This window comes from Gymnoscopelus microlampas, assembly GCF_963454915.1.
Source record: "Gymnoscopelus microlampas genome assembly, chromosome: 3".
NCBI lineage: Eukaryota > Metazoa > Chordata > Actinopteri > Myctophiformes > Myctophidae > Gymnoscopelus > Gymnoscopelus microlampas.
In genome coordinates this window covers 37,006,318-37,026,968 of record NC_139940.1, presented here as the reverse complement: position 1 = coordinate 37,026,968, position 20,651 = coordinate 37,006,318, and the positions used below count along the sequence as shown (strand labels likewise).

The 20,651-nt window shown below is 39.2% G+C and overlaps 1 protein-coding gene across 4 annotated transcripts in view; it reads left to right on the top strand.

The window, feature by feature from the left end:
• Positions 1-5,561: 5,561 nt before the first annotated feature.
• The window catches only part of vps13b (vacuolar protein sorting 13 homolog B), a 443,292-nt gene continuing 428,202 nt past the window's right edge, over positions 5,562-20,651 (top strand). For all 4 annotated transcript variants that reach the window (XM_084052011.1, XM_084052012.1, XM_084052010.1 and 1 more), the window contains exons 1-3: positions 5,562-5,679; positions 8,138-8,296; positions 10,906-11,049. In XM_084052011.1, the coding sequence (XP_083908137.1) occupies positions 8,150-8,296; positions 10,906-11,049 (291 nt within the window). In that variant the 5' untranslated portion in view covers positions 5,562-5,679; positions 8,138-8,149. The remainder of the gene's footprint in view (positions 5,680-8,137; positions 8,297-10,905; positions 11,050-20,651) is intronic.

The window sequence follows — 20,651 nt, the reverse complement described above, 5'->3', positions numbered from 1 at the left end:
TATTTCAATTAAGACTGCATTCGTTTTTTTCATGCCACCTGCTTTGAAACATAATTATGTGGGACTGAAAGTCGAAGCCCAACATGAATATTTGAAGCAATTTACCATGGAAATTGACTTAATAGCTTAGTTGTTTAACGAAAATAAGCAGTAATAGTTTACAGGCAGCATAGTTTTCTAGCTACCTTGAATGAGCTGTCAGGATGAACAGACGGCTAAATCAGGCAAGCCATTCAATGCCAAATAATTGGGGGCACAATCACGACTGCTAAATTAGTTTATATGGAAAACGATCATTATTTGTCCATATAATAGTTTATTAGATTCAGACCACCATTCTTTTCTTAACCTTATCTATATATGCCTATATATAATAATGTTATTACAACAGTTTTATTTTTAGCTCCCATTATCATCTGAAAATCTAGCACTAACAGAGGCTAATTAGCATTATATTAACAGCATTAGCAGCTCGGATATCTTTATCTTCATCAACTCTGATATCAACTGACCTACAAAGTGACAGCAGTGTAAAGACATGGCTGCTCAAAGGCAATGAAGCGCAAAGTCAAAGCATATACGGAAACAACGGCGAAGTTCTTATATAGACTTAATTTATTAGGATTTATTACCATTATTATCACTATTTATGACAAAGTAAACATTCATTACAAACAGTAATTATAGCCTAGTCTGCCTTGTGGGAAAAAGTTTGTTTTTGACCGTGTGCCTAGACCTATTGGTTCAGCAAGCTCCAAATATAAATCTTAACAGCCGCTGGATTACATCCAACCCCTATTCATCATTGAGTTGCTGTGAATTTGATCTCATTGAACATGAATATGAACTTAAATCGATGTTAAAATTCAGAAAGACGTAGCAGCGGCCTTTAACTTATTCTACCTCATCATTGATGCAGGTGACCTTATGAATATGGTTTGTCGCTATATATCACTCCTTTGGTGTGTCTTTATCTTCCTCTGGCCTATTTCAGGGCTAAGATCTGGTGTAACTGTATAGACCTTATTTATTGAAAACTGTTTCTCATGTTTTTTAAACGAAGCTGAACTATTACACCTGTCCTGACTCTGAAAACTGCACGAAGAGCAACATGGCTTATAAAGAAGGAAACAATTCAGTTTATTTTATTTTATTATTATATTAAGTTGTCGTTCAAATAGCATTTGAATTGAAGGCCCAATTTACCGTCATAAAACGTTTTAATAATTTCCTTAAGGACATGAAGTCTAACTCAGAGAAGAATAAGAATAAGAATAAATAAATAAATAAATAAAAGCGCGACACTTCCCACAATTAATTTGTTGAGGCAAAACAAAATTCAGAACAATAGGCAGATGATATTGATTATAACGTAATAAGACGTATAATGAAAGCACTTATACAATTGTGTAGTAGTAGTAGTAGCCTAGTAATAATAATAGGCCTACTAATAATAACAATAATAATAATTCATCAGTAAGAGATGAATTGACAATTATTAGTATCCTAATTCCATTTGACTCACCAAAAATGTCGACTGATTCAACGAAATATATCTGTTATAATACAGAGGTAATCAAAGCCATGCACGCAGAAAAAAAATACTTGCGACCTTGATGTGTCTTTATTAGACAATTAGTCGTTAAAGTTTGCACACATAGCCTTTGATAGAGATTAACTTTCGCTTTAAAATGCCTGCACAAGGTCAAACATGAAACCTACGTCTGTCTTAGACAAGCGGCCAGCCAGTAATAATTCCAAATGCCTATTCCCGCATGCTGTAAATTTGAAATTATTGAACTGATTATCAGCCTGATTGGTAGCCTATATACTGTCTGATAGAAAGCAAACATTTAAGATTTGTCTTCTTTTTTTTTTTTTACTCACATAAAATCAATCTGTGTATCTTCAAATGAGGGACAACGGTCCTTTGGTTGGAATTAAACGTATTTTTGTGATTTTATTGCCATAATCATAAACATCTAAGGAACAAATATTAGACGTGTTTGAATTGAAATAGCTGCATATAGTGCAAAAATATTTTCTATAAATATGATGCTTTTTGATACTATTACGATAATAGGCTAATTAGCTGGATTATACTCATATGCCCTGCAAGTGGTCTACAAAATCATTCACCATGACTCTTCAAAAATGGTGTGTTGAACACATCAAACAGCTATGTTCGGCAGAACATGTGTGCTTTAAATACATTAAATTGAATGATTTTGTCAGTGAAAACACACTTTCTCCCTCTTGCACACACACACACACACACACACACACGCGCGCACACACACACACACACACACACACACACACACACACACACACACACACACACACACACACACACACACACACACACACACACACACACACACACACACACACACACACACACACACAGTCACATGGTTAAATTCTACAGTGGTCCGTGTTAGAGACCATGGTCAGTGGACAGACCACTGAATTGGCTACAGCCCATAGCTGCAGCATTAAACAGTGAATAGCTTGGACTATATGTGGACTGTGTCCTCAGGGGACATGACTGCATGCTGTGACGGCACGCTGCAATACAATTAGCTGCTCAGTGCTCAGAATTATCTTTGGTATTTTGTTACTGGTCAAATCTCTGAGACATGAATCCAAAGGTCTAGGGCAGGGCATGGGGGTCTTCAACGTTTTTCAGCCCAAGGACCCCCTAGCTGAGAGAGAGAGATGAAGCAGGGACCCCCGCTACATAAACATAGTATAAAGTATAAAATTGTGTTGCAGATTAATATTTTTCATAAATAGCCTCAGACTTGTGTGACAACACTAGCATTGTGTTGTGTAGTGTTGTTTTGGATTCATGTTAATGTGCATTTTCAGTTAACCACTTAAGCCCTCAAAACTTGTACTTGGTCTGCTCTTTTTTCCCCTCTACACCAAACCACTTTGCTGAAAATAGCCGATCTACAAGCTCACAGCGCCTGGCAGCAGAGGCATTGTGAACTTGTAGATCTGCTATTTTTGGCAAAAGTTCCCCTGGATGCTAGGTTTGAAGTGGTTAATGTAAAAAAAAGAAAAGAAATCCTATCACACAAAGATTTGGCGGCCCCCCTGTAGTAACTCTGGGGACCCCCTTGGGGTCCCTGACCCCCAGTTGAAGACCCCTGGTATAGGCCATCATTTTGGAAAGTGAGGTCTGAAACTTAATTATTGCCGAAAACAAGTGGTTTTCAATCCGTTATATTCGGCAAGCGACTGTCAGAGTATAGGCCTTCACGGGTTTGCTCTTGCTTTCCCAAAACCAGCAGGCCTTTTTATATAGGCCTACAAATAACGTATGCATTATTTGTATTGTACATAAATACCGTAGGTTCATTTATTCAACAGGAATACTATTTTTCCTCATGACAACAGAATGTAAGGAAGATAAGATAAGAAAGAAGATAAAGACAGACCTTTATTAATCACCGAAGGGAAATGGTGTCAGCAGCAACAGAGAGTGAAACACAGAAGAGGTAGGCTACAGCCTACAGGTAAGAGTTTAAGTCAAGAGCAAAACCATGATTTAAATAAGACTTTTTGTAATACATTTAAAATAAAATAAAATATCCTATCCCTATCTGCATCTCTGAATGAATGAATGAGTGAACATATTATAATATGTACAGTGAATAAGAATGAATGCACGTATTGCTATACAACAATCGCCAATTATATGAGGGAATTGAGTATATAGGTGGACTGCATATAGTCTGTGCACTGTGCACTCTCTCGTACTTTACTGTGTGTGTGTGTGTGTGTGTGTGTGTGTGTGTGTGTGTGTGTGTGTGTGTGTGTGTGTGTGTGTGTGTGTGTGTGTGTGTGTGTGTGTGTGTGTGTGTGTGTGTGTGTGTGTGTGTGTGTGTGTGTGTGTGTGTAGACTATCCACAATTAATATAAATTAATAAATGTACAGACAACTATCAACAATGGATGTATGGATATGTGTAGTCTATCAACAGATAAATAAAGCAATATAAAACGAATGTTTAAATAGCCTATTATTTAACGTGTTGTTGTCTGGCCTCTGGAGCATGGAGAAAACGCTTTCAGAAATGAATTAGCCCCCTCGCCCTTGATTTGTACAGGCTATAACAAGGCTATAAAGTCTGGCCTTAGAGACACCCCCCACTTGTCCCCATGGGAGCTTTGCCTCATGTGTGGCATATGATTCCATCCTGTCCATCACCAAGCACCAGATGACGGGCAAAAAATAGGGCTAGAGTTATATAGGTAGATTTTTCCTTTCTAAATTTGCACAATGATCATGCATCTTTCATAATTGTCATTCCTCAGTGTCACTGCATTTTATTTTCTATCTCCAAGCGTAATAATAATAATAATTATATTATCGAATAAAAAGGAAATGTGTGTGTGTGTGTGTGTGTGTGTGTGTGTGTGTGTGTGTGTGTGTGTGTGTGTGTGTGTGTGTGTGTGTGTGTGTGTGTGTGTGTGTGTGTGTGTGTGTGTGTGTGTGTGTGTGTGTGTGTGTGTGTGTGTGTGTGCAGCTTGCAATTTGACCCATAGATGTGCTTTAAAAAATCCCAGTATATGTACAGTTACTGAAAATCTCATTCGGGTAGACCAGTGGACAGTGGTTCCCAAACTTTTTAGCGCGAGACCCAAAAGAGAAATTAGACGTTTGCCTGGGACCCAAACTAGTGAAAGTAGCAGATCTACAAGCTCACAGCATGTGGCGTTGTGAGCTTGTAGATCTATTTTCCCTACTTCCTGAACATATATTTTTGTAATGGAAATTATTGCATTTTCAGATTTTATTTTTGAAATACTTTTTAAAAATGTTTTTAATTGTTTTTAATAGATGAAAAGTTGAGCTTTTTTAGTTTGAACTTTTGAAAAATCTTTTTAAATGAAAAACATGGGATATTTACTCGAGACCCACAAAAATCGGTCTGCGACCCACAAATGGGTCCCGATCCACTGTTTCGGAAAGGCAGATGGGGGTCTATCCTGGCCATGGAGTTATGATCCTGGCTGTGTCCACTAACTGCTAGCAGGTAAGTGGGAGTTTCAAGGGGGGATGAACCGACAGTACTACGTCACAGGACCAGCGTTGCCATGTCGGCTAATTATAAGCGACTTTGGGCTTCTTTTTTATGTAAAGTTGCTTGTAAAAATTGGTAGTTGCGGGTTGCGTTTTTTGGACTTGTTTCCAAAGTGTACTTGCTTATTTAGGCTTGCTTCCATATTTTTGTATTATTATTTAAGCCAGTAGTTCTCAAATATTTTGAAAATGAAAATGTTTTGTGCCAGGGAGCATTTGTGTTGTTAAAGAATGTTAAAAAAAAAACAATCCAAATATTCCACATTTTATTGCAAGAATTTGTAACAGATTGTAGATCTGCTATTTTCAACAGCCGATAGCAGGTTGTTTTATAAAGCGCTCATGTGGTGTAGTTGCTTTTTTTTGGGCTTATTTATCTCACAAAATCTGGCAACACTGCACAGGACGTGACGCAGTGGAAGTAGGGCATAAGGAAGTCTGTGTTGATGTTTACTCTGATGACGTTTGCCTGAGACCATGGAGGGATGTGGTGGTTGACTTCAGCAGCTAAACGGGATGAATGTGTTGTCATGGCTGTGGAATTGAAGGCATAGCTTCAGCAGGGAAACTGCAGCGATTAAGTAAGGAGACAACGTTACGTTTTATCCGAGCGGTGGCAGGACGCTTCGGTTTGCTGGCACCAGTGCTGCTACCCCCTCAACGAGCAGTTAGCTTAGCTTCTCTGTGTTTAGAATGACAGCATAGCAGCATTGGTTGCTAGTCTCTAAGCAGTAACTTGTTCATCTTACAGTATCTGCCTGCTAAGACATGTTTCGATAGGTCATTTTAATCATATTAATTACGTCTTTAATCACCGGTTGTCCACAAGAAAAATGTGTAGCCTATACGCGTAGAAACTAGGGAGTAGCGTAGCTAACTTGGCTAACTCCTGTCATCTAAGACTTAGATGACAGGAGTTGTAAGTGCAACTTATATTCTAAGTTAGATTCTAAGTTGCACTGATACTCAAAAGTTGAATACCTGGAATTCCACAAGCGCCTATGTCATCTTGACTTGCAAGCAATGCACATAAAATAGACTCAGCATCTTTACAGTTCTCTGTGTAACTGTCATAGCCCTATGTCATGCATTCCAAATATACACACAGCCATAATTAATTGCAGCGACTTGGGGTCTGCAATTTCAAAGTCTATGGCGCTTGCCAAAAGAAATGACCCCCACTGTTTTTCTGTAAATATACTTTTACTGCTCCTAGTATTGATGATTTCTTATATAGTATGCCTTTATATGTCTTGATGAATTGAATACATATGACCGCAATGGAAATAAGCCCTCAGGGCTGTACTTTTTGCGAACTGTTAATAAAGTATTCAGTCAATTGATCAAAGCTATTGTCATTGAGTTTACTATCCATATCACCTCCAGTGAGCACATACAGTATGGGGCACACTCCCACCTGCCAATTGTTTTTCCTATACCATATGTGCTCACTGCAGACACGTGGTCCATGTGAAACTCGTGGGAAAGTGGAGATATTTGACTAAATACACGTTTTTTACCAGAACCTTCAAATGGATATGGAACTAGATGACTTACAATAGTTGACTCAAGTTGCATCTATTCATTATTGGGTGTGTACACATGCAACACTGCAACCTTTAACGCTGCTGCTATGACTTACCGATGTAGGAGTGATCTATGGCTCATAATGGCGGAATACATGAAATGTATATAATATCACAGCCATTCTAGTACTATAGCCCAAGACAAAAATAGCAAGACTTTCCATGTCCGGTTTACTTCCCGTATCTGTGTGAAGTAGTTGGACGCCTTTTTAGGAGACCGGAAGCTAGTTGAAGTCTATTAATTCCAATGGAAGAGTGAACATGAACACAGCTTCTGAACCATACTTTAGCCCCATAGTCACTGAAGTAAATATTGGACCGATCGTCACAAGTTACACAATCTTCCCAAGATTTTCATACTAAAATGGCTTTTTTCAGACAGTCAAATCAGGAGGAAAAATCTACTTTGTTATCGACCTGACGACCTCTTCACCATAATCCCATTTTTTATTTCTTGCACCTTAACTAACGTCCATAGCCTATCATGTACAGTATATATCTGCTGCTATGCTCACGCACCTTTACAGTATGTCTTACCTCAGGTACTTACCGCACCTTATATCTTACCTCAGGTACTTACCGCACCGGATAGATATATGTAGATTATTTGTTTTGTTTTATATTTATTTTGCTTTTATTGATCTCTCTTCCCCCTTGCTCCCCCTCTTCTTCTTCTTCTCCCCTTTCTCTTATGGAAATAACAAAAACAATGTAGAGCTTGCACAAAAATGAATTTCACCCACTGTTTTACACCTGTAAACCTGTGATGTGACAATAACGCTGATTCTGATTCTGAGCTAACCCCAATTATCAGAATGTCCAACATGTCCTGATATAGTTCATTCAGTTATAGCTATTTAGATTAAGTAATTTATTGCTGTGTGATGAGGCATTAATTAAAGGAGGGCCAATAATAAGTTTAGGTTTTCTAGAGTGGTTCACTCTGTAGTTTTCTCTTGCTCTCTTATAATATCCTCTGCCCATCCCTCCTGAAAGATTGTTGTAGTACATTGTGTTCCTTTTTTCAATATATGGTGAAAATAATTCCTGTAATAATCATAAATTAAATATCCTAATTAGAGCCAGACCGGTAAATCGTTTTGGCTGATCTATCGCCCATTATTAATTTATTTTGAGGACATCAGTATCGGCAAATTATGCAGCTTGTGTCCCAATTTTTAACCACTTGTCGCTATTTTGGGCCTGGCATTATAGGAGAACATTTTCACTAGTCTACAAAGGTTTTCAAAAATAGCATATCTACAAGTTCACAACGTGTCACAACACGATGTGTTGTGAGCTTTTCGATCGGCTATGTTTGAATTTTCTATTTTTGAAAAACTTAAATCAAATCCATATCTAACATATGGGTCAAAATATTGGTAGCCGGTGATCCAAAATCAGGATCGGAATCAGACCTAACATATTTGTTGTTCCATGCATGTGTTTCCAGGACAAGGGCAAGATGTTGGAGTCCTATGTTACACCGCTTCTGATGAGCTATGTAAACAAATACATTAAGAATCTCAAGCCTTCTGACCTGCAGTTGTCTTTGTGGGGAGGAGATGTGGTTCTCAGCAAGCTGGACCTGAAGTTGGATGTCCTAGAGCAGGTGTGTAAAACTTTAACTTATGCCTTAAGCTCTCTTTAACCTTTTGACAAGATCAGAAATATTGACTTTGGAGTCACTCTAGACACTTTGCATGACACAGACAGAACCTGTTTTCAGTCAATAGGCAGCTATGTTCCCTGGGTTGCAGAAATTCCATGCAGTTTTGATTGAGATGGAATATCATAACGTCAAATTTGAGCTCCCCCATTATAACAGAGAAGCATAGAAGTCCTCCTTTTATATCATTAAAATAACCTATGAGTGCTATATTGTGTGTGAGGTTTTGATTTGTAACCATATACATACATTGAAAAATAAACTGTTAAAAACGTTTTTGGTTAAAATCGTGAGTCAATCTGGTTGCTAATTGCTGGCAACCATGATATAAAAGCACTAGTACACGAGAGGCTGTGATATAATCATTATACCATGATATACCATGGCCTCATGTTTTAGTGTTTAATTGAAATAAGTACTCAATGTAGATTAAGTTGTATTTCAATTTCAACTATGAGTGTGGCATATTAAATATTCTTTCTGTCCTGCTGATGATAAACTAAACCAAATGAACCATGTCCCTTTTTTGTCATCTATCCTCCTTTTAAACAGAAACTGTCTGGTAATTAGAGGTGATGTTAGCTGATATGAGAAACATTGAAGTTGCTTTAAACACATACTGTGACTTATTTTGCTAGTACTTTTAATAATTACTAGTGCCAACACATTCGCTCTGGCCACATGCATTATACAACTAACAGTGATGTGGCCTGACTCTCCTGTTGGTTTTCAGCATTGTGAAGTAATTTGAAGTAATTCTTAACATTTAAATAATAGATATGTACAGTAGGACCGGGCAGGCAATAATTTATGCTAGTTGTCTTCTTGCATTTTGAATATTATAATATTGTCATATAATCATCATCATCGATGATCACTCAGATTCGAGTATGATGGTCCTCCTGGGGGGTCCTTATTGTGGGTCCTCATATGACTGAAATGTCAAATAAATGGCAATATTGTCATACAGTGCAGACTGAGGCTGCATTCGAACTTACCTGACTGATCTAGTTGTAGTTGTTCTACTACTATTTGCCTTTACCCACTTCAGTTCACAGTGTACAGTTCACACTGTACAAAATCCTCCACCCTTCACCTCCGACAGTGGTACAGGGCATATCACAACCTCATCTGCGAGCTTGGTCTGTACAAAGCTCATTTTAAAGCTTACTTCAGGCTAAGCAAGGGGCAATTTGAATATCTGTTGTGGAGGGTTGGGCCAGCAATCTCAAGACACCATTTATTGTGATTGGTCAGCTGATAAATAACGACCCATATCATATGCACATTTCTCACAAAATGTAAACTATCGTCAACATTCTATCTACAAGGTGTGAACGTACCCTAGTTATTATATAGGTATTGCTGATTATTATTTATCAAATAATGCACCAATAATCATTCCCACAATATCGTCAACATATTGATATTGAGGTATTTGTTAAAAAACATTGTGATATTTGATTCAGTCCATATTGCCCAGGCCTAATATATAGTAGATTTTGTTCACCCCTTGTCAAAAAAAAAATCAAGCATGGTTTGGATTATACAAATCTATGAGGGTAGTATAAATATGCACCCCTCCAGCATGTTTTTCCGCTCTGCTCCACCTTCTACATGTATCTATACTATATTGTCTTGACCAGAATAAGGAAAGAACCACAGCAATGAAATTCAGCCAGGCACTCACACAGTATCTTTCCTGTCAACTCATGTTGAAGAGGTTTGATAGATTTACTTGGATATTTTTCTCTGCAGTGTTATTTTGACACAGTGTGCTTTTTTACACTTGTAATGTCTGGATTGGATCAATCTGCTATGAGCTGAAAGAAGTTTCTCTTCCCTTGAGTGGGTTCTGACTGCTCCTAAAAAGCAGACCAAAACACTACCTAACACAACAGAGATCGTGATGAAAGTTCTTATTGGAAGCAGCTTTGAGTCAGCCGACAGTGGGAATTCTGTTAGGGTTTGGATGTGTAACTCTGTGTCGAAACCTTGGCAGTTTTCCTCCCTTTTGTAGTTTGCTCCATTGTACTGAATTTGGACAATGTCTTATGTACGGAGAAGTAATTAGAAATCATCTTCTTAGTGAGTGGAGTGAGGTTTAAGTGAAACAGCGTGGGGTTTCTCAAACAGACATACTGTAAATTCATGACAGCTTTTCCTCAGAAATATGTTTGATTATTGTTTTCTTGGCTTGGAGTTTGGAAGAAGCATGTGAAACTTGTGTGTAGGCAATCTGGTTTCATGGGACTCATTCTCACACAGAGGCAGAGTAGTTCAAGATGGAGAACAATGATTCTTCAGCCTCTGAATAAATCTTACTGATTTTGTTATAGGCGTAACAAATTTATAATGTGTTGCCATTGTTTTTGCTTTCCTCTCATCTTAAAATTTTACTTTTCAAAAACACAGCCCAAATGTTCTTGATGCCTTAGTTATTATAACATCATATGCCTTTACAGTATTGTCTGCACAGATTTAGTATTAGCATAGACGGTCCTTGCTATGTTATTTTAATGCTATCCTCAAACATCTTTTGTATTTAACAGGAGTTGAAGCTGCCCTTCACGTTCATGAGTGGGCATATCCATGAGCTGCGTATCCACGTACCATGGACAAAGCTGGGTTCCGAGGCGGTAGTCATCACTATCAACACCATGGAGTGCATCCTCAAATTGAGGGATGGAGCCCAGGTCAGTACTTTGCGTTGGAGAGACACTCTATCCTGGGTACTCAAGTGCCAAAACCATATGGCCTGCTGGATGCTTAATTGGTTTGCATTGTAATGTTTTTTTTAACACATACTTTACTATATTAATGCATAATTTTCTTGTAGGTTAATATACATTTTTACAGTACTTATTCTTCCACTGTGTTGACTTTTTGCGTTGGTTAACTATAGAACACCCACCCTTGCAGCATCGTCTGAAAATCATAGGCTGTCAGGGGAGAGAGTGGCCAAGGAGCTGCTTTACTGCAATCACAGTGGTTGATGATTGAACATGACCAAGTTATCACCATTTTGTCATGGTGCGGTAAGGCACTGCCCAGACAGGGCTTAAAACTTGTTAATTTGACACGGTTAAGTAGCAGTTTCTTTTATCTTTCTGATCACTGTTTAATTACTCTTGATGACTTGAGGTCTGATGAGGAATGCCCTGAAGAAAATAGGAAAACAAAACAAAGAAACTTAAAGCAAATAAATCACCGCCTCATTTACGCGCAGCGATGATGTCATGCTTTTTATACTTTGCTTTGTATTTTGATCTACATTTTCAAAAGCTTCTGGGGGAAAAGAAAGAGGGAGAGTGTTGGCAAGTGTTGTAAAGACATTCTCCAATGAGGAGCACATTTTAGTTCGCGGGATGAAAGTGCATCGTCATTCATGCTACCAGAATGAACCATTTGCAAATGCTTTTTCAGTTTATCAACAGATGCTGCATCAGACTTTATTTTTGGACCAGATGATAAAATGGATATATCTGCAATTTTCTTTTGTATTTTTACAACTGAAATATGTTTGGTACTATTTTCCCATAATGTTTGCCCGCAAAGAGAACAGAGTGCTCTAACTCAGCAGAATACTCTTCAGAAGGACTTTTCTATGCAGCAACCAGAAATATTCAGAGAATTCAAAACTGAGGGGCTACTCTTACTGTTGATTTGACCACTGCTATTAAGTTCTCTCAACAATTTTTGTCTTTGGCAAGTCAGTGGCCTCTCTCTCTTCATAGTCAGTGAGTAGTCATCAAGCAAGGCGTCTTTGCAACAAGACTGACATTTAGGAAACAGTCATTCCAGGGTCAACGTTGTTCCACAATTCTGCCAACTTTGGTTGTGCTTGTAATAAAGTGTCACTATGTCCTTGTAGCTGATCAGTATAAAAGCTACCTTGAGTTGTACCATGCACCATCAGGGACAGGAATCTGAAAACAATTATCCAAAGAGCAATATTTATATTATTGTGTTTAGGTTTGATTATAAATATTTTCATTTTTTGAAGTATGTCGTATGAAAGACATTTTTCTTAGATTTATTTTTGCAGAAGAGTCTGGTCCTACCTTTGCCACCCATGCAGTTCAGCAAACAGAAAGCATAGCTCAGTGCTGGCCAGTATAGGAAGGTGGAAGTTTCAAGGCCAGATGTCCCAGAAGAAACACATTTCAAGGGAAGCCAATTACAGCTAATTATATAGACTGCAGCAAAAGATTTGTAACACATGAGCTTGAGCAGTCGAGAACTAATGGTAAATATCATACTATGCAGATGGCTACTGCTCAAGTGATCAGGTTTCCAGTCCAATGGAAATCTTAACTTGTTTTAATGCAACGTGTACAGCTTAAGGTCATGAAGTACCAATGTAATGCACTCTCATATACTCTCAAAACAAGTATTTGTTACAGATGTTTTCTAAAAAGCTCCTGGTCAAGAAAAAGATTTTTGGAAAATTGCAAATGACATTTGGACAAATTATTCAATGGTATGTAGACCCATGAGACACAATTTGGCACCAAGCCAAACTTACAACAGAAGTCTTGCTAGCAGCAGGAATTTAAATGAGCCACTACACTTCTTTCCTATCTGAGGGGGCGGCAGCAGTACTTCTCACTAACTCCTGTGTTCTGAAGCCAAAGAACTATAGCCAACGTTTCTTATATTAGTAGTAGAATTTCCTTAATTTATCATTTAATACATTTGTTATAAGTAAACCATACTTTCAACACTGCTATAACATTTCACTGTAGCATAGTTTATTTGTCATGTCATCTCTACAATGGCGCTTCCTCACAGCTCACTGAGATAGCGAGAATTTCCTTGATTCAAAGGAAAATATAATATGGGCCTGAGGCAATTTTCCTCAGGTGATTTTATATCCAGTCCATGTACACATCAGGCCCAGATCCAGTTTTAATCAGGTTACAGCAGGGAGATGGAAGAACTTTGGCTTAGGCTTTTGTCAAACCTGGGCTATGAGGGTTCTCCTTAAGTCCTTAAGTAATTTGGATGAAGGCCCTTCAGATTTTCTAAAAAGCTGTGAAAAAAACGTGATCTGTAAACGGAAAATCTTACACTTAAAGTTTAGTAGATTAACTAGTGTTTCTCTGTTTTCACTGGAGGCAGGAACTTTGTGGTGGGCCTCATGCGGCCAAAGTGTGGAAATGATAAATGATATCATTAATATGGTTTGTTTTCATAATTACAGTTAAAGCCTGACCACTGCCTGAAAAAACATCCATGTGTCTTTTGAAGTTCATTAAGGGTTGTGTAATTTGACCGGAATTATTTGGAGCTTTTTAATGTTCGTGTTCCCCCCCGAGAGAGGAACTGGGTAATATTAGGGATATTCAAATTGCTCAATAGGGCCCATCTGCAAAGCACCAAGAGCAGTGCACAATTATAGTTTCCAGCAAATGTGGAAATTTGGGCGTTTAGCAGCAGTCGGAGATTACAGCTCCTGCTGACAGTGTAATTGCTTAAAATAGGCTGTAATGGGGACTTTTGGTGCAAAAAATATGGTAACAGAAAAAAGTTTGTCAGCTCGACTTTGACATTAGTTTTACAAACTGGAGGCCATTTATGAACAAATGCATTACGTTTTTGTTGTTTGTTATTGTGATATCCAGTAGCTAGAGCCACATTTAGATAAATATTTGGATTGGAACACTTGCTGTATTGTGCTTTTCTAGGCTGGATTTTCATTGGTATGTAAAATTGGATAAGATTAAGTAAAGGCTTTTTTGTATTCTTCAATGTGGCTCAATTATTTTCTCTACTCTGCCTGTATGACTTCTAATCAATATATGCTATCAGTTTAGCCTTATATTTTTTCAATGTTGGCGGTTCATGCATTAGTTGAATTATTAGTGTAGACATTGCCATGTGAAATTAGACTAAGCCCTCGCTTATGCCTAAGAGCTCACTATATGTAACAAGAGATTGGTCATGGGGATGAAAGGGTTTTGTAGTAGCCAATTTCATCTTTTTTCCTTTCGTACAAAGGCACTCTCAGAGTGGCCCATACGTCTGTCTGACGTTATTTGATATAAGTGATCTGTTTGATCTGAGCCAGTTGTAAATTAAAAAGCAGTCTGAAATAGTCAAGAAATGATGGGGATGAAACAATGCCTTTAAATCTGTCATTGTATGTATGGAACTCCTATGGAAACTGGAGTTATTAATAGACCTCATAAGGTCTCCATCTAGTATCTGATTTGTCCCACGGAGGTCTTCGGAGAGCGATCTTACGGAGCGAGTTAGCAGCAGTCTTCGGTGTAACCAGCACCAGACCAAGTCATTCACATCCAGACCAGCTTTTGTTATATTTGGTATATTTAATTTCTTACATTAGGTGCAATGACATTTTAAAGTTTCCAATTTAAATGTGGTGTGATTATAGCTGGTCTGTGGTGTGATTCTGAACATTTGGTTTCAAGCTTCACTGCCTTCAAACTCTGCACCATTATGAGGAGATGGATGAAACCTTTGGGGGTGGAAAGAACATTATCAGAATTTATTGTGTGGCTGTTTTTTGTGGAGTTTTATTCTTATATTTGTAGCTGCTTGTAGCACACGAGCAGAACTTGGCAGGGTTGAACCTAGTGCCTAATGAAAGACCCAACAGCTAACATTGATGTAATGTAGCAAAATTAGGGGCAGGTCTCTTTTTTTTTTCTTCTCCTGATGTCCTGGTAAACGGCTCCAGATGTTGAAGATGAGGTGCGATCAGCAAAGACAGAGAGAAACTGGACAGCAGTTACACAGGATCACAACACTCCCAGGCACTCTTTCGTTTTTATGAGACAAAGATAAGGGCTGGGGTTTACTGAGGAGGTCCTTCTGGGTTTGGCTCGGCTCGCTGCTTGATCTGGGAGTTTTACGGCTGCTGAGTGCATTTACCCCTGATGTGGAGGTTCTGATTGATGCATTGCCTCAAGATGATTTGGGGAGGTGCCTTCGAGACTTGTTGGTTTGGCATACAGTCACGACGAGGCCCTTTCTTCTGCTAGATTCCTTCCAAACTATTTTTAGGGCTTCACACAACCAAACCTCATTGCTCCTAAATAATGGATAATACATGTGAATTAGGGAACCCCTTTTTCCATTCTTAAAGACTTCTGAAAACCCCTAAGTTGTTATTCCACCACGATATCTACCACCTACCAGGCTAAAGGCTGCATTGTTGAAAAGCTGAGTGTGCACATTGCTGTATGGCTGATTACTTAATGTAGATGTTGTAGCTATCTGTGTCTTTGATAGACATAGACTGTCTTTGAATTATAGCAATGCCATTATCAAAGGCTCACACAGGCCTTATACTGTAGCTGTTTAAGCAGTGTGACCTCAGATGCACTGCTGATTCCCCCTTCAGGAGCTACTGTACTCTGGATGCTACTGCTATACCATATGTGGTTTCCCACCCAGGAGTTGAATCCACAACTCACAGTCATTGGTTAGGCAACCAGGGATGTAAGAGCTGTTCCTTCTCCCATCTGTCAAAGTGTATGGGATCTTGTGGAGGAGCTCTTTAGTTATGCCTCATTTTATGATTTGCACTGATAGACTGGTATTCATGAGGCTATTGCAGAGTGACAATATAATCTTTCAATAAAAAATATTCCATTTTAATGTTTTTTCTTGCATTGTCCTTTTGAGCTCTTTTAAGGACTATATTTTTAGGGACACATCATTGTGTCATTCAAGCACACCATTTAATAATGTCCAGCTAGTGCGCTAAGCCTCCGTAATGTGCAGTTGCCTCAGATTGAATGGGGCCCAATCATCTCATACCCACACCGCTCTCCATCACAGGTCAGAAAACACAAAGGGAAAAGTTGAGCCAGTAAAAGAAAACAGCCTGTGGAAGTTTGTAATCAGATAGCACAAACTGGATAATCTCTGTCCCAACGCCATCCGGAAATCTTGCCTTTGATTCTCCGGCTCGCAGGGAGCAAATGGCTTACAGAGATTCCACCATAAATCCGTCTGATCAGCAGCTCAGCGGGGCCTTGTCTTCAGGACTGAGGCGGCAGAGGGCGAAGACATGCAGCTTTGGAGAATCTATTTTTCCTGAATCCAACCCCCTGTAGTAGTAACTAAACCCATCTCTGACTGTAAATGATAAAAAGACAGTGATGTTGGCACCAAGTGGTTGGCTTCTCAAGCGGGTTGGAAACCATAGCATGTGTTCAGAGAACGGAACAGACATTGAATGCATATGAATGACTGTGCGCTACTAGTGTCCATTGAATTGTGTAGTCAGCAACAGTAGCATATCTATGGATTTGAAGGTAGGGGTTCCAGATTGTTTACAATGTGTCAGGCCATCAGGTAAAGTCTTCATGAAAAAGCCCAACCCAACTGTCCCCTTTCACCCTGGCCTTCTACCATTCGACACGTCCCATATGGACGTGGACAGAATAGTAAAGAGCATCAACATTAGGGTGAATGTTTTATCACTTTGCATCTGCCATCTACCTCTTGAAGTGGTTTGTGTGATGTCATGTATTTGATTTAAGACTACGTGTAGACGGCCGTACATGGAAGAGGACTTCAGCCAACAGTGCAGTTCACTTCCTCTGACGCTTCACACACGTTCCCAACATTCGCTATTTCTGCACAGTGACCCATTGCACTGGTTTCTGCATGGCATTCCATCTTGATTTAAAGCATCTGCAGAAGGCGATGATGAAGTGTGTCATTCGAGCAGAAGGCCTATGCCCAGCCACCATTGCCTGTGAGTCAGCGAGACTACATAACCCACTGTCTTTGGCTGCTTTGTCTTTGAGGTTTGAGGGAGGTTTGGGTTCCTGGTGGGCTGAGGTTACTTTAGCTGCTCAGACAGTCCTCAGACACAGGAAAGCAGTTGGGGAAAAATTAAACCCAGCGGCTTCCTGCATCCACTGAGTCAAGTGGTGATCAATACACACTGGGCAGGATGCTGTTGCTCTACAGTCTAATCCCTCCTCCCAGGCCATCCGGACTAAAGACATCCCCCAGCAGAGGCTATTAGTTGTTTGGTGCTGCTGGTGATATTGTTTACTGTCTTGATAGGGATTGCATTGCAGTTGAGGGTAATGTTAACTTTTTTTGTCCTCTCTTCATGCAAAAAGTCTGGGAAGAGATTTAGTTGCAATTAGGAACCCCATTTATTTTATTAGGCTTGTAAACAGACACTTTAAGGAATGATTAGAGAGTTGCATTTAAACATCTTAGCTTGTTTTTAAAACTCTCCTTTGGCTCTCACTGTGTCCAGCTTGGTATCCTACAGTACATATCTTATACAACAGGATGCTGTAGCACAATGACAAATGTTCCTCATAAATTGTCACACAACTCTATAGCTTCATCAAGACATTGATTTTCAACAAATACTGTCAACTACTTTTCGATGAAGGCATTCATTGTGCATTATGTACTAAAGTGTTTGTATGTCTGTGTGTGTGCAATAGGTTTGCATTTGGCCTGCACAGGCTATGGCCACCATAGTTGGCCCACGTTTCATTGCACTTTCTTCTTGTCATCGCCCATTACGACTTTTACAGAGACGGATACATCTGACATTTTCTTTTACTTTGGGTGAAACAGAGAGCTATTAAAAGGAGTAACACGGTAACTGGGAGCCCCTGTGTGTAATTTCTTGGTGGAGAAAGGTAGGCTTGTATGACTTCATGTTACACAAACTGTGGGTGGTCTGTGTTTTATGTCTCAGGGTGAGTGCTTACTCCATTCAGCAGACCCTCACCCCTTTGACCTATGAATAATTCCACTCTTATTACAGAAATACTGACGCCATATAAGGCAGGACATTTTAGCCTGTAAAACCAGTGGTGCAGAGAACAGCCAGTAGCGAGCCACTTACTGTGCAAAACTTTGGTTCGGCTCTCACTAAATCATATTGCAACAGGTTTGTGTGTATTCCTGACGGCCGTTGGCTCCTGAAATTCAGCGGGGAAAAAAAGTTTCAGACGTTTGTCCCGTCCTCTAGTTTGTGGGTTTGTGTTGAGTCAGAATCCACTTGTCCACTAGTGTGGGCTGGAGTTGGTAGTGTTTGCTTTCATCTTGGCTGACCAGGGCCCCTGTGATGTGTGGGTAAGAGAACTAGAATGTAGTATGAATAATTGCACAACATGTCACTCTCCATGGTGGGGGAGAGAAGTGAACGAAATTCCACAGAGAAGGCATATGGTTAGTTGAAAAGATAATAAACACAGCACACTTGAAGGAGTGTATCGCCCTGGCCTGACATTGGCCACATTGCTTCTTTAAAATGACCATCATGATAAGAATTTACATGTGATATAATTGAGCAGTAATTGCTGTAAATCTTTCACAAAAACTTTGAGACAGTTATAACTTCCAGCTGACAGGGCATTGCGGTGGAGGTACTGGGTGTTCTCCCGTTTCCCCGGCTGGTAGATTGCATCGAGAGATACAAGGACATGACTATTTTCTACACTGGCTTCAGGCCTGGGCCATGCCTCTTGTTGCTTTTTGATGGACTGTAGGATTCACCCTCAAATCCTTGTGAAGATAACATATTTGTTGTCATCACACCATAGACAATGTGAGACCTCCGAAAAGACACGAGAGAAGAACCAGGTTGCATCTGAAATCGTTTGTTTCCAATTCAGGGTTAAAAAGATGACAGCTTTCAACCTCTTGTTTGACTTAATGAATGTCGACAGTACCTCTGTTAAAGTAGGTTTTTTCCTTATCACCCATATGTATAGATACCAATGCAGGGCGAAACATCACATCAGTATGTATACAAAGTACCAGTAACTTTCATCAAAGGCGACAAAGAAAAACCAGACTCAGGACACAGGCAGCCATTGGGTGTAATTAAATATCTTGTATTCAGACAGAGAGAGTGGGAAGGTTACAGTATCACAGTGGTAGGCATCATCGGTCGTCGTCTCTCTCTCATTAAACAGAGAAAGCACTGGTCTTTAACAGCGTCCGTTAACATAAACATATGACATCATTGAAGATACATCAAGCGTCCAGCCATCAGAGGTGTAGTCCTGCTATTGGTGGATAGGATGAGTACGTCATCGTCAGATGAGGATGATGATGGTAGATGATGATGAAGATGGTGATGATGGTGTGAGTTTATCTTTGAACAAACAGCGTCGACATGTCTCGAACAACACGTTAGCCTCGGTTCTGACCTGTCTGGTCAGAAGTAACTTCGTGACACTGCGAGAAGGGTTATGCATTTGGAGTAGAACACCGAGATATGGTGTTCTTAAAACAATAGATAACCACAGAAAGGCCTGTAACTAGTCTGACCTTGCATAGACAGAGAAATAGCAGAATAGTACATGACAGAGTTTAGGCCAATATGACAGCATTATATTAATTTGACATTTAAAGCAGGTTTAAGACATTAGACAAATTATGATTAATCAAAATATATCTATCAAGCCTACCTCTTGATCATGATTTGGATAGGGTCAAAGGGCAAGCTGATTGTACCTTGTGACATTATTCAAACCAAACCAGACACAGACAGGCTTACAGTGACTAAGTAAGGACACAGAGATTTCAAATGACCTAAAGGGCAAATGGATTGGAAGTACAAATATATTTTAAGGACTGTATACTTTAAATCGAAGTGTAGATTTAACAAACCTTACATTGTGACAGAGTGGCTTAATGCCTTTGAAAAATAAATGGTTAGTTATGTATTTAATATATAGATATATATTATATTAAAAAAATGGAAGGGGTTGTATAAGTTATCAACAGATATTACTTTGAAAGGACTGTATATAATGGTTATTCATTCAATTAGGAAGTAAAACAGGGTTATATTTCATGAGATTTCGAGACACATACGACAAAGTTCTTCCCGGGTATAACCTTTTGTTTAGTGGAGTCGCGTCTAGTTCTCCACCTGCAGCGTTCATCAACAGCTGATTAACAATTCACATCTCCACCAACAAATAATTTTATTATAATTCAAAAATCTCAGCTAATGTACCGTTCCAAAACAAATCTTCTTAATACGTTTGGATTTAATCGATTTTTTAGCACCTGTTATTGACCCATAGCCCGTTTTGGTTGATAGAGTGAGGGAGAATTGACCAGTCCGACAAGTTTTTGAAATTGGACTTTGACAAGACACCTACGTAACTGATCAAAGACGATTCTGGACAATTCAGATAAGAGAATTACCCCTCCTCGTGTTGAGCTGGTCCAGATACTTTAACAAGTTTTTAAGTATTTAAAATGAAACGGTACACTTCTGACCTGTACTTTTACTTGTTGGTAGTAGGGCTGTGTCTAGCCT